Source organism: Dermochelys coriacea, chromosome 13, assembly GCF_009764565.3.
Source record: "Dermochelys coriacea isolate rDerCor1 chromosome 13, rDerCor1.pri.v4, whole genome shotgun sequence".
Lineage (NCBI taxonomy): Eukaryota > Metazoa > Chordata > Testudines > Dermochelyidae > Dermochelys > Dermochelys coriacea.
Window position 1 is genome coordinate 39,679,606 of NC_050080.1, and position 11,711 is coordinate 39,691,316.

The 11,711-nt window shown below is 47.0% G+C and overlaps 1 gene segment (V, D, J or C); it reads right to left on the minus strand.

Moving 5' to 3' along the window:
* Positions 1 to 1,652: 1,652 nt before the first annotated feature.
* On the minus strand, positions 1,653 to 6,553 carry LOC119841689. The segment is given in 2 exon segments: positions 1,653 to 1,984; positions 6,499 to 6,553. Coding segments are annotated over 2 exon segments (363 nt in total).
* Positions 6,554 to 11,711: the final 5,158 nt, after the last annotated feature.

Consider the following 11,711-nt stretch of genomic DNA (forward strand, 5'->3'; position numbering starts at 1 on the left):
TTCCCACCCTATGCTAAAGCTATATAAGGCAGGGAGCGATATCATGCCACACAAGAGGTTTCCTGGAGAGACCTGAGGAACAAAGACTGAACTGGGGGAAGTGCTGGACCCAGGTGAAAGAGATTTCTAGCCTGTGTATGGAAACCTGAGAAACCCAAGCTGCAAAGCAAATGCAGCTTGTGCCTTGAGAATCTGCCAGACTGTTGGTATCATCAGTCAGGGTGAGAAACTGCTCATTCATAGTCAATCTAACTAGTGTGTTAAGATGAGTTTGAATTTTTCTTTATTTGCTGGTATTCTGAATTGATCTGTTTCCTATCCCTAATAATCACTTCTGTAGTTAATAAACTTGTTTGCAGTTTAACTTAAACCCGTGTGCCTTTAACTGAAGTGTCTGGGGGAAAATCTCAGCTTGGTTAGCACAAGTGTGCATATTCCCCTCCACCTTCAGGGAGAGGCAAACTGGGTAACAAATTCATACTGGTCGGTGTTTAGACCAGGGCAGTATTCCAGACGCTTCCCAGGAGCCTGAGGGACAAAGAGCTGAAGTGGAACCCAGAGACTTTACAGGCGAGGCGGAATCAAAGGACACCGGCGGGTCCTATGTCCAAAGGAGCAGTTTCTGTAGGTACAAATCTGGAAAATTATGTTTCCCAACCTCTGATGCCCCTTTTCTGTCTTGTCCCCTAGGCTGGGCTGGGCTGTTTGCTCATTGCTGCCCCTGGTGGCGGACGGGAGATGGGGACTCTGCAACCTTCCCTCTCTTCCTCTCACTGGCCCCCGTTTTTGTATTGTTATTAATACCAGAAATGAATATTGTGGAAGCTTATTTATTTACCCATTTAACCCAGGATTTTTTGTCTCCTAGGAAAATGCTCCTTGGGCCAGAAAACCCACCATAGGTGGAAAATAATTCAACTAACCGGACAAAGGAACAGAAAACAAAGCAACCGCACACACAAACTGGGTGGGTTCTAGTGCCAAAAGCAGAGCGGTCACGACCCTTCTGCGGGAATGTGTCACTGACAGTGGTGACACTAAGCGGAATCCCAGCAGGGTGAATTGAAGAGGGTCCTAGACAGAAGCGGAATGAACAGGTTGAGGCTCTATGGCAGGGGTGGGCAAACCTTTTGGCCCAAGGGCCACACTGGGGTTGCAAAACTGTATGGAGGGCTGGGTAGGGAAGTCTATGTCTCCCCAAACACAGATCATGGCGGCGTGGCTGCTGGGGAAGGGGGACAGCAGGGGAGGGGCCGGGGGCTAGCCTGCCCGGCCGGGAGCTCAGGGGCCAGGCAGGATGGTCCCATGGGTCGGATGAGCTCCGTGGTCTGTAGTTTGCCCACCTCTGCTCTAAGGCCTGTATTATGCAGGAGGGAAGACTTTTTTATCATACTGCTCCTTTCCAGACTTTATGTCTATGAATGTGTGACTATCCGGGAGGTTGTATTAAATAAGAATGTTCTGTCCTTTGCAGGAACTTGTATAAACTCCTTCATTTTACATAAAATAAAAGAAGAGGCAAATAATAGCAATAAAAAGGGGTTGTTGTCACTTGCCCCTTTCCCAGAACTGATCTCATTTTCACTTATAGGCCTTGGGCGGCCCCAACACAAAACTGCTTCTCTAATTACTGCAGGGAGAGGTTTTTGTCTGAGCTCAGACCGGCTTCACCTCACTGTGTCTCTCACACAGTAATACTGGGCAGTGTCCTCCTGCTTGAGGCCAGTCATTTGCAGATACAGCTCACTCTTGGAATTATCCCTAGAGATGGTGAATCGCCCTTTCTCTGAATCAGGGTAATATGTACTACACCCACTGCTGGTTATAGTAGCGACCCATTCTAATCCCTTCCCGGGAGCCTGGCAGACCCAGCTCATGTAGTAGCTGCTGAAGGTGAAGCCGGAGGCTTTGCAGGAGAGGCGTAGAGAGTCTCCGGGCTTCTTCACACCCCCTCCGGACTCCACCAGCGTCTGGGACTGGGCACCTGAGAATAAAAACAAGTTGTAAATATCGATATAAAAAACAGTGATAACACAATATTCTTCACAATGACAGTTCTGCAGAGGAGGAAAATACCTTCCAAAGCCGCTACAGCAAAAATTACACGGAGCAAAAATCCCATTTTCCCTGGTGTTGGATGGGAAAGTTCTCCGGGGACTGGCTGGTGACTGCACCGACCCAGGGGGCTGCGGATTGTGTCTCCGGGTGCAGCCAGGGCAGAGGGAGGCTCAGATTTAAACAGGAAACTGTCTCCCTCATTTGCGTGCCCCATTTTATAAGAGACACACACTCCTGCCTCCAGTGATCTGAGTGACTCGCCCTTGGGCTCCGGGTGTAGGAGTCAGAGTGTCCCGTCCTGTGTGTCTGTGCAGGGCCGGGCACAGAGCGCTGGGATCCTCCTGATACGTTTGGACTCCTGGGAGGAACGAACAGCTCCCTGCAGTGACTCTATTTCCTCACACAGGAACTTAGGGCCTAGTTATTGTAAAGTGATATGTCGAGGGGAGGGGAGACCCCGCTCTGGAGCCCCGTCCCATGCACAGAGGGGCCAAGTAACGTCCGGTCAGTGGGGTCCATGTCTGGGGAGACTTCAGGCAGCACTGGAGGGATATTGTTATTCACGATTGATATTCATATTCGTGTTCACACTTCTCTTCCCATTGCCATTCAGACTCCACTTCCCATTTATATGGGGAATTTGTAAAATAAAAGTGAGCAGAATTCAGTGCCTTTGTGTTGGCTATTGGAGTTGATTCCTGTCTTTTCTTAAATTTGGCCATTTTAAGAGCCAAACATGATGTTAACCCACTCTTGGTTTTGGTGATGGGCTTTGACACTGTGGTCTAGTCTCTCACATAGTGATACTGGGCGGTGTCTTCCCGTCTCCGGCTGCTCCTTTGTAAATACAGAGGGTTGCTGGGATTGTCTCGGGAGACAATGAATTGCAGTTTCACTGAATCAGTGTAATGGGAACAATTTTGTGTATCCTGCACCCTGAAGACCTGCTCCTGATGCTTCCCAGGAACCTGAGGGACCCAACGCTGAAGTGGAACCCGGAGACTTTAGAAGAGAGGCGAAGTCAAAGGACACCTGCAAGTTCCATGTACAAACTAGCCATTTATGTAGGTACAGAGTTGAAAAAAATATGTTTTCCAACCCCCAAAGCCCCTCTTCAGTCTTGTCCCCAAGGCTGTGCTGTTTTCTCATTGCTCCCTCACCCCAGGTGCCGAATGGAGAAGGAGATTCTGCACCCCCCCTTCTCTCACTGACCCGCCTTTTGAATTATCATTTAAAGCAGAAAATAAATATTTGGGGATTTATTTATTCTTTTTATCCAAGTTTTTTTGCTCCTAGGAAAATGCTCTTTGTGCCAGAAAAAGCCAGCTTTTGATGAAAAATCATTCAACTAACCAGAGAAGCAAAACTAAACAAAAAAGAAAAGCCAAACAGACAAACTTGGTGGGTTTAGTGCTAAAAGCTGAGAGATCAGGGCCCTTCTGCTGGAATGTATCACTGACAGTGGTGAAAGAAAGCGGAATCACAGCATGCTGAAGGAAAGAGGGTGCTAGACTGAACCCCAGTTAATCAGGCTGAGGATTTACGACATGTATGTATTATGCAGGAGATCAGATTAGAGTATCATACTGCTCCTTTCTGGCCTTTAATTCTAGGAATCTGTAACTATCTGGGAGGTTGTTTGCATTTTTCCATTGGTGTCTGATAAGGGCCATGTCAAACTTACAGCTAAGAGTAGCACAAAATCCCTCCTGAGCAGCTGTACTGACTCCTTACCTGTGAGGGGTTAAGAAGCTGAAATAACCTGGTTGGCACCTGATCAAAAGGACCAATAAGGAAAGAAGAAGGCAGGGGGAGGGGGGGGGAAGGTTTTGTTTGTCCTCTCTTTGTTGTTCCCTCTCTGGATGGGGAGAGAGACCAGGCAGGAAAAACATCTCCTGAAAACATACCTGAAATGAGCATCTAAGATTACAAAAAATGTAACAACGGGCAAGGAAATGTGTTACATTATCTTTTGTTTTAGCCTCTGAATTTTCCCTATTCTAACAGGGAGTTTTATTCCTGTTTTTTATAACTTTAAAGCTGAGCCTAGAGGGGAATCCTCTGTGTTTAAAATATTTTTATTACCCTGTAAAGTTACCTTCCATCCCGATTTTTGCAGGTGTGATTCTTTTACTTTTTCTTTAAATATAGTTCTTCCTTTAAGAACCTGATTGATTTTCAGTGTCCTAGAAACAAAGGATCTGGTTGGTACTCACATTATTCTCAAGCCTCCCCAGGAAAGGGGGTGAAGGAGCTTGGGGAATATTTTGGGGAACAACGGACTCCAAGTGACCCTTTTCCTGATTTTTTTTGTGTAAATCACTTGGTGGTGGTAGAAATACCATCCAAGGACAAGGAAAGGATTTATGCTTTGGGAAGTTTTTAACCTAAACTGGTAAAAATAAGCTTAGGGGGTCTTTCATGCGGGTGCCCACATCTGTACCCCAGAGTTCAGAGTGGGGAGGGAACCCTGAGGCCACATTCAAATATGACCATAAGAATGGCCATATTGTGTCAGACCAAAGGTCCATCCAGCCCAGTATCCTGTCTTTCGACAGTGGCCAGTGCCAGGTGCCCTAGAGGGAATGAACAGAACAAGTAATCATTAAGTTATTCATTCTCTGTCTCCCATTCCCAGCTTGTGTCAAACAGAGGCTAGAGATACCATCCCTGCCCATCCTGGCTAATATCCATTGAGTAGTACACACCATATCAGGCACAAGGAAGGAGGCCCTGAGGTAAGGGTGAAGTGGAGCTTGAGGAAGTGAGGGCTGCTGTGGGGAAGTAGCTCAGTGAATTGCACATGTCATGTTTCTAAAAAGTCAGCTCCCATAGCTGATACCATTAGGGTCCCTGGGCTGGAGCCCGGAGTAGAGGGTGGGCCCAGGCTCTGCCGTCCCTCACCTTTGCCCCCTGTTTAATCACTGAGACTGGGAGACAACAGAGACTGTGCAAGGAAGGATAACTTCTCCTCACCTCCCTTGCTGTCTTATGATGAAAGTGGCTCAGTAGACTGTGACCCTTGTCTCTAGAGAAAGAAGGGTTATGTGGAGGGTCACAGTGAACCTCTGAGGCTAGCGAAATCCACCAGGAAACACAGGACCCACGGAGGCAAGGACAGAGCTTTGTCACACCATTGATGGACCTATCCTCCATGAACTTATCTAGTTCTTTTTTGAACACTGTTATAGTCTTGGCCTTCACAACATCCTCTGGCAAAGAGTTTAACAGGTTGACTATGCATTGTGTGAAGAAATACTTCCTTTTGTTTGTTTGAAAACTGGTGCCTATTACTTTTGTTTGCTGACCCCTAGTTCTTCTGTTATGAGAAGGAGTAAATAACACTTCCTTATTTAAAAAAAAACCCAAAACAATGAGGAGTCCTGTGGCACCTTAAAGACTAACAAATTTATTTGGGCATATGCTTTCTTGAGTGGCAATTTAGACTCCATTATTTTCTATGTATAGTTGGGATTATGTTTTCCCATGTGCATTACTTTGCATTTGTCAACATTTAATTTTGTCTGCCAGTCACCCAGTTTTGTGAAATCCTTTTGTAGCTCTTTGCAGTCTGCTTGGGTCTTCACTATCTTTCATAATTTTGTATCATCTGCAAATTTTACCACCTTACTGTTTATCCCTTTTTCCAGATCATTTATGAATATGTTGAATAGACTGGGCCCAGTACAGACCCCTGGGGGACACCACTATTTACCACTCTCCATTCTGAAACTGATCATTTATTCTTATTTATTGGTTTATTTATTTATTCTATTTATTGTTTCCTATCTTTTAACCAGTTACCAGTCCATGAGATCACCTTCCCCCTTATCCCATGACAGCTTAATATTCAAGAAGCCCCAGTTTTTATGGACATACGATCATAGATGGAAACAGAGATCTGAAACCTTATGACAGATATTTTGTTTTCCCTCTGGTTGCAGACCCGGCTGCTGTGCCTAGTGCAGGATTGTCTGTGGAAGTGCTGCCCCACGGGGAGTATTGCAGAAGGAAATTCTGCCACTTTCATTTTTGTCTTTTCCCTATTGGGATTCCCCTCACTGTGTCTTTCACCCCTTGCCCTCTCCTGTCTGATCCAAGCCATGCAGTTGCTGCTAAAATCAAACCCGCTGGTGGCACATTGCAGCGTATGGGACACTCCAGGGGCCTCTTCAGCGCTGGCCCCGACTGCGTCAGAACCACCTGCGAGCGGGCCCCTGGGGGAGAAGGGAAAAGAGGCAAATAGTAAATACAATAAACATCAGCAGCGGATTCAAGGAGCGAATGTAAGAGAACTGGAGAAGAATCAGCCACATGAACCACATTTTCCGGTAAGGGTGTGAGACCCCAGAGTGAAGCGATGTTATCAATCGCAGCCATTGCAGCGTCACTCAGAGAACAATCCCTCACCCTTCAACAGATTGATCAGTGAGAAAATACCTTCCAAAGCCGCAGCAAAGAAAATTAAAGTTAGCCAAAGTCTCATTTTCCCGGATGTTGGAGGGGAAAGTTCTCAGGGGGATTGGCTGGTCCTTGCACAGACTCAGGGTGCTCGAGATTGAGCCCTGGGTTGCAACCGAGGAAGAGAGAGAAAGAGAGAGAGAGAGAGAGAGAGAGAGCTTTAAACAGGAACCTGCCCCCCATTTGCAGTTCCCTCTCCTTGGGACACAGAAAACTTCCTCACTTCAAGAGCTCAATGTACCCGCCTGCGGATTCAGAAAGTGGCAGAAGGAAGCGAGGAAGGATCGTTCAGGGGGCAGGGCGCCCACCTGGGGCTGGGAATGCCGCGGCTCGTTGCGCTGCTCCAGCCCAGACTTCCCGGGTCACCCGAAGCAAGTCACTTGGGATCAAAGCATTTAAGCATCTAGATTCTAGCTGGATTTTCTAAAAGCACCCAGGCGCCCAACTCCCATCGGCGTACCTCAGTTCTCAGGCTGTGAAATGAGGATAACGGGACTTTCCTCGCTCTGCGGGGTGCAGGGAGGATAGACGAGATAAAAAGTGAGAGATGCTGAGATATGATGGTGACTTTGGGGGCGGGGGGACAAGTGTGTATCTAAGAGAAAAGAATCTATTACTCTGAGTGTGATGCAAAGATCACCGAAATGACTGGAATTAGCCCATCAGTTACCTTCATTTGGCCTCGGGCCATTCCCGGATGCAGCACCTGATGGATATCCCTTCCCATGAGAAAACAGCTGCTTGGGTGCCATGATTAACTTGGGCAAGAAATGTCTAGTATAAGGAAAGCGTCTTAAATTCTTTTGGAGCCTGACGCAAAACCCTTCACAACTCCATGGAAACTCTCCCGTTGAGTGCAAGGCGAGCCTTGTCAGGCCCTGTGTTCATAACCCTGAGGAGCAAAATTGTTAGTTGTTTCTTGAAATGCCAATTGAAAATGTCTTAACAAGAGGCAATGGATTTATCACTAAAACAGAGCTCGTTATGGTGAAGAGAATGCTTCCCTCAGAGGATCCGCAGCTGTGACTGAAGCAGAAAACTCTCGGAGGAATGAGATTAGTAGAAGACTCCTGTCAGATTCACAGGTATGGATAAAATACTAAATCTGACTGATCATAATGAGACTATTTAGGGGATTAGGGAGTGAAGAATTTTGCCCAGTATTACTAAGGTCATGAACCTCAGCCTGTCAAAGACTCAGTATCATTTCTACATGAGGTGGGTGAGTCAGTCCCAGTACAGAGGATGATGATAATAAACCCTATTTCCTGTACAGTGGTTTTCATCCAGACATTTCTGAGCACTCTACAAAGGAGATGAATAGCATTATCCCCACTTTTTGCCTCAGGGGAAACTGAGGCACATGGCAGTGACGTGATTTGGCCTAGATCAGCCGGGAAATAAGTGGCATAACTTGAAATAAATCCCCAGTCCTGCTGAGTCTTTGTTTGGTGCTGAGCACTATGGGAAAGCCTTATACGGACACCTGCCATGCCCAGCGCAGTAAAGGGTAGATGAAGGCAGTCGAGCAGCTCTCTAAACTGATTGCACAGTTCACTTCGTGTTCGGTCAGACTCTAGAAATCTTGAATAATTCAATTGAGTGCGGGGGATGGGTTCCGGATTTAGGACAGTGTAACTGAGAGCAGAATTTGGCTAAAACTTCTCAGATCCACTCTTTTCATCTTTACCACACCCAGAAATTGTCTGAGGGCTTTTTCAGTGTGTGTATTTGCACGTGTGTATCTCGGTGTGAGTGCTAGAGTGTATGGTTATGTGTGCAAGGTTTCTGCAATTGCTGTAAGCAATCAAAGACTCCTTAGAGCAGGGATTTGAGTCTCCTGAATCCCAGAGAGCGTCATGACCACTGGGCTGTCCCGGTACATATCACCAGCCAGACACCTAGGGAATTTCGGTGCCTACAAGGTGCAGGCTTTGAGGATCTCGGAGGTATATTCGAGGTAGGCACACAAGGAGGCAATTAGGTTCTGAATTCACTTTGTGGGTTGACCCTAAACACATATTGGATGAAAGCCTGTGGCATTTGGCTGTCTAGCTGTCTCTGAGGTGGACTGGGTCAGAACCGTCTGTGCCCGGGCCCCTGGAGAGAAACAAAACGGGCTTTTAAAAGTAATATTTTAAAATAGCAATTAAGTTAGCGAGATAGATACAATCTAGAAAAGGCGACACACAGCTCTCTGTATAGATACTGGTCTAATAAAGCCCTGCTCTGACTGCTCCGATCTTAATGTCTTTTCACGTAGGATGAATTGTACAGGGGATTTTTCTAAAACACTTACCTTATTTAGCAACACCAGGACTATTGATTTTCCAAGTGTTCCTAGATAACCCAGGAACTTTAGAAAATCCCGCTCAGCCCATGGACGGCAGAGAGATCGAAGAGGGACGGGTGAACATCCAACAAACCCACAAACCCACAGGAGAGTCCACCCAGGAAAAGGCAGATTCCAGCGCACCCAGCATGGTGGTGGGACGGGAGCGCAGCCCTGTAAGTCCCCAAGCCGGATGCGGGGCCTTTGCTTGAGATGCCCGAGTCAGTGGTTAAGTAGGTCGTCGTATGTGGCAGCTTTGCATATTCTGGGTACAGCCGGGGGGAGAGGGAAATAAAAGGGTCTGAATTTAGTGAGAGGCACAGGCCTGGTGAGGGGCTGATGGGCATGTGAAGCTGCAAGGATTTGAGTGTGGCCTGAGGTAAAAAGCAGAGACCAGAACCCTCCGCAGGAAAATTGGACAAATAGAATAGGGGGAACTGTTCTCTCAGCCTTAGGACACCGCCTACAGAATGGGACGTTTCTGTGCTGTCTTTTTGAAATTTAGCCCCCTGGGTCAAAGACTGCTGCCTAGTTCTTTCTAATATAGGTCCCCTGCCAAAGGCCATTGCTTTGCAGCCCTGAACAGAAGTTTTGCAATGAAGGCTGGAATCTGGTTCGGTCCCATCAATCTACCCCCGCCCCTTTATGGCCTAGGGTAGGATGGGTCTCCCCAAGGAGGCCTGGCTTATGGTTAAGGCACCGGGCTGTGACTCAGGAGCTCTGTGAACTTTCTGGGGCAAGTCCCTCAGGCTGAGATTTTTCCAAGCAGATGAAAGGATTTGCATTTGCATTGCAATGCTGTGGGATCTGGGGGCATAAATTGCCTAGGCCCCTTTGAAAACTGTGGCTTTTTCATAGTTCAGCATCCTGAATTCCCCTCGTCAGTATATCTCACCAGGCCCTGAACATATTCAGCTTGCACCGAACAAACCTTTAACTCCGCCTCTCTGTGCTTACCTCTTACAATGACGCCTTCCATTGCGCCAGTAGTTTATTATGTAACCAGACAAGACAATGAGCCCCAGAAGCCCAATTTAGCCTTGTTCAGTGGTGTGCAAAATTCAAGGACAGGCTACACCATGACCCTTGAAGACATAATCTCCTCTATTCCCTTTCTTATTCCATCGGTTATGGTTTGAAAAGCCCGTGGTGCCACTCTCGAGGTAGATTATAGTTCTGAGTTGTTGGTCAATGCATAAAGCGATCTCTGCTCTGCCAGCATAGTGGGTGTTTCATGATCAATGTGTATTTGGAAAGGACAAAGCACTGGAGACTTTACAATCTTTGCTCCTCTCTGCCAAAACAGCTCATTAATGCAGAGACCGCTGGCAATGAGCAGAATGGAGAAGGGCATAGGAGGGTTTTATGCTAACCGCAGTAGGTTTCGGCTCTGTGTCAAGGCGGTGCCTTCACTTACCCGCAATACCTCTGCGTGCTTCTCTGTCTGTCCCTACGTTCTGCCTCTGTCTCTTGGTGAAGGTCTGGAAAGCGAGTGGTTGATTTGGGGCGCCGCCATAACCATAATCGTTGCTATTTTAATTCATCTTTGGTCTCCATAATTATGAAGATTATCATAAGAAGAACGGGCAAAGGGTTTGTAACTCTCCATAGAAGTTTTGGGTAACTCCTTCTCCTTTTCCCTTTTTAAGCATTGCCTGAGTGACTCAGGAACGCAAGTCCCACTGACCTTCAATTTCACTTGTGCTCCTGAGTCACTTAGGTTATTTTTATTAACATCACACTGAACTGGGGCCTCGTTGTTCCAGGCACTGTCGGATTCTCTAACAAAAAAAGACAGTCTCTGCCCATAAAAGGGTCCAGGCTACGTTTAAGGCCAGAGGCATCAGGTGGGGCCAACAAACAGATTGGGCAGCACAAGGGAACAAGGAGACCACCAGAGAGATTGTGATTAGCGGAGCTCACAACACACCGCCTCCAAACTGTTGTGTTTAGGTGTGATGATGATGGCACAGGTGACGGGATGGGGGGAACTGACGGAGGATAACACAGGGGCCTTGCTGACTTTTACAGGGAGCTGCTTTTGTGCTGCAGGGTATTTGTAAGAGGCTGGGGCCCGGTGGACACCCCTTGTCTGACACAGTAATACACAGTGGTGTCTTCCTCTTTCAGGCTGTGCATCTGCAGATAGAGGCTGGAGCTGTCCCTGGAAGCAGTGAATCGGCCCTGGATGGCAGGCGAGTAGAAGAGTAGACTGGGCATAGTAGTAACCCAGCCACTCCAGTCCCTTCCCCGGAGCCTGTCTCATCCAAGTCATGATAGATGTGCTGTGATCAGCCCCCCTCACAGCGCATTTCAGAATAGTGGACTCGCCTGGCTTCCTCACTTCCGGACCTGACTGGGTCAGGACAACCTGGGAGAGGACACCTGACAAAGAAAAAGAGATTTTTTTTTGAAATGATCGTTTTAAAAATACTCCTCTGTCCATGCACTCGCAAGAGCAGCCCATCCTTCTGTCCATCCACTCATTGTACTTCCTGTCTGCATGCTGGCTGTCTATTCTTTCTGCAATATCCATCCTTCCCTCTGTACGTATGCTGTCTGGCTATCTATTCTTCCTGCTGCTACATCTCTCTCTCTCTGGCCTCCTCTCTATCTCTCTATCTACTCACTGTAGTTTCTGACAAGATTTCTAATGATATATGAATAATTATTAATACATCATTAACTAACATGAAAGTCCGCTCAGGAAAGTGAAGCTGCAGACAGGTAATGGCTCAGCTATAGGACTAGTTAGAAGGTGAATTCAGCAGGTCACTGGCAAACTGAAGGAACAAATGTCTCTGGAGCACTTAGTTTTTAAATAGCAAATAAAATTGGGGAGTTTTTCATAACCCTGAGA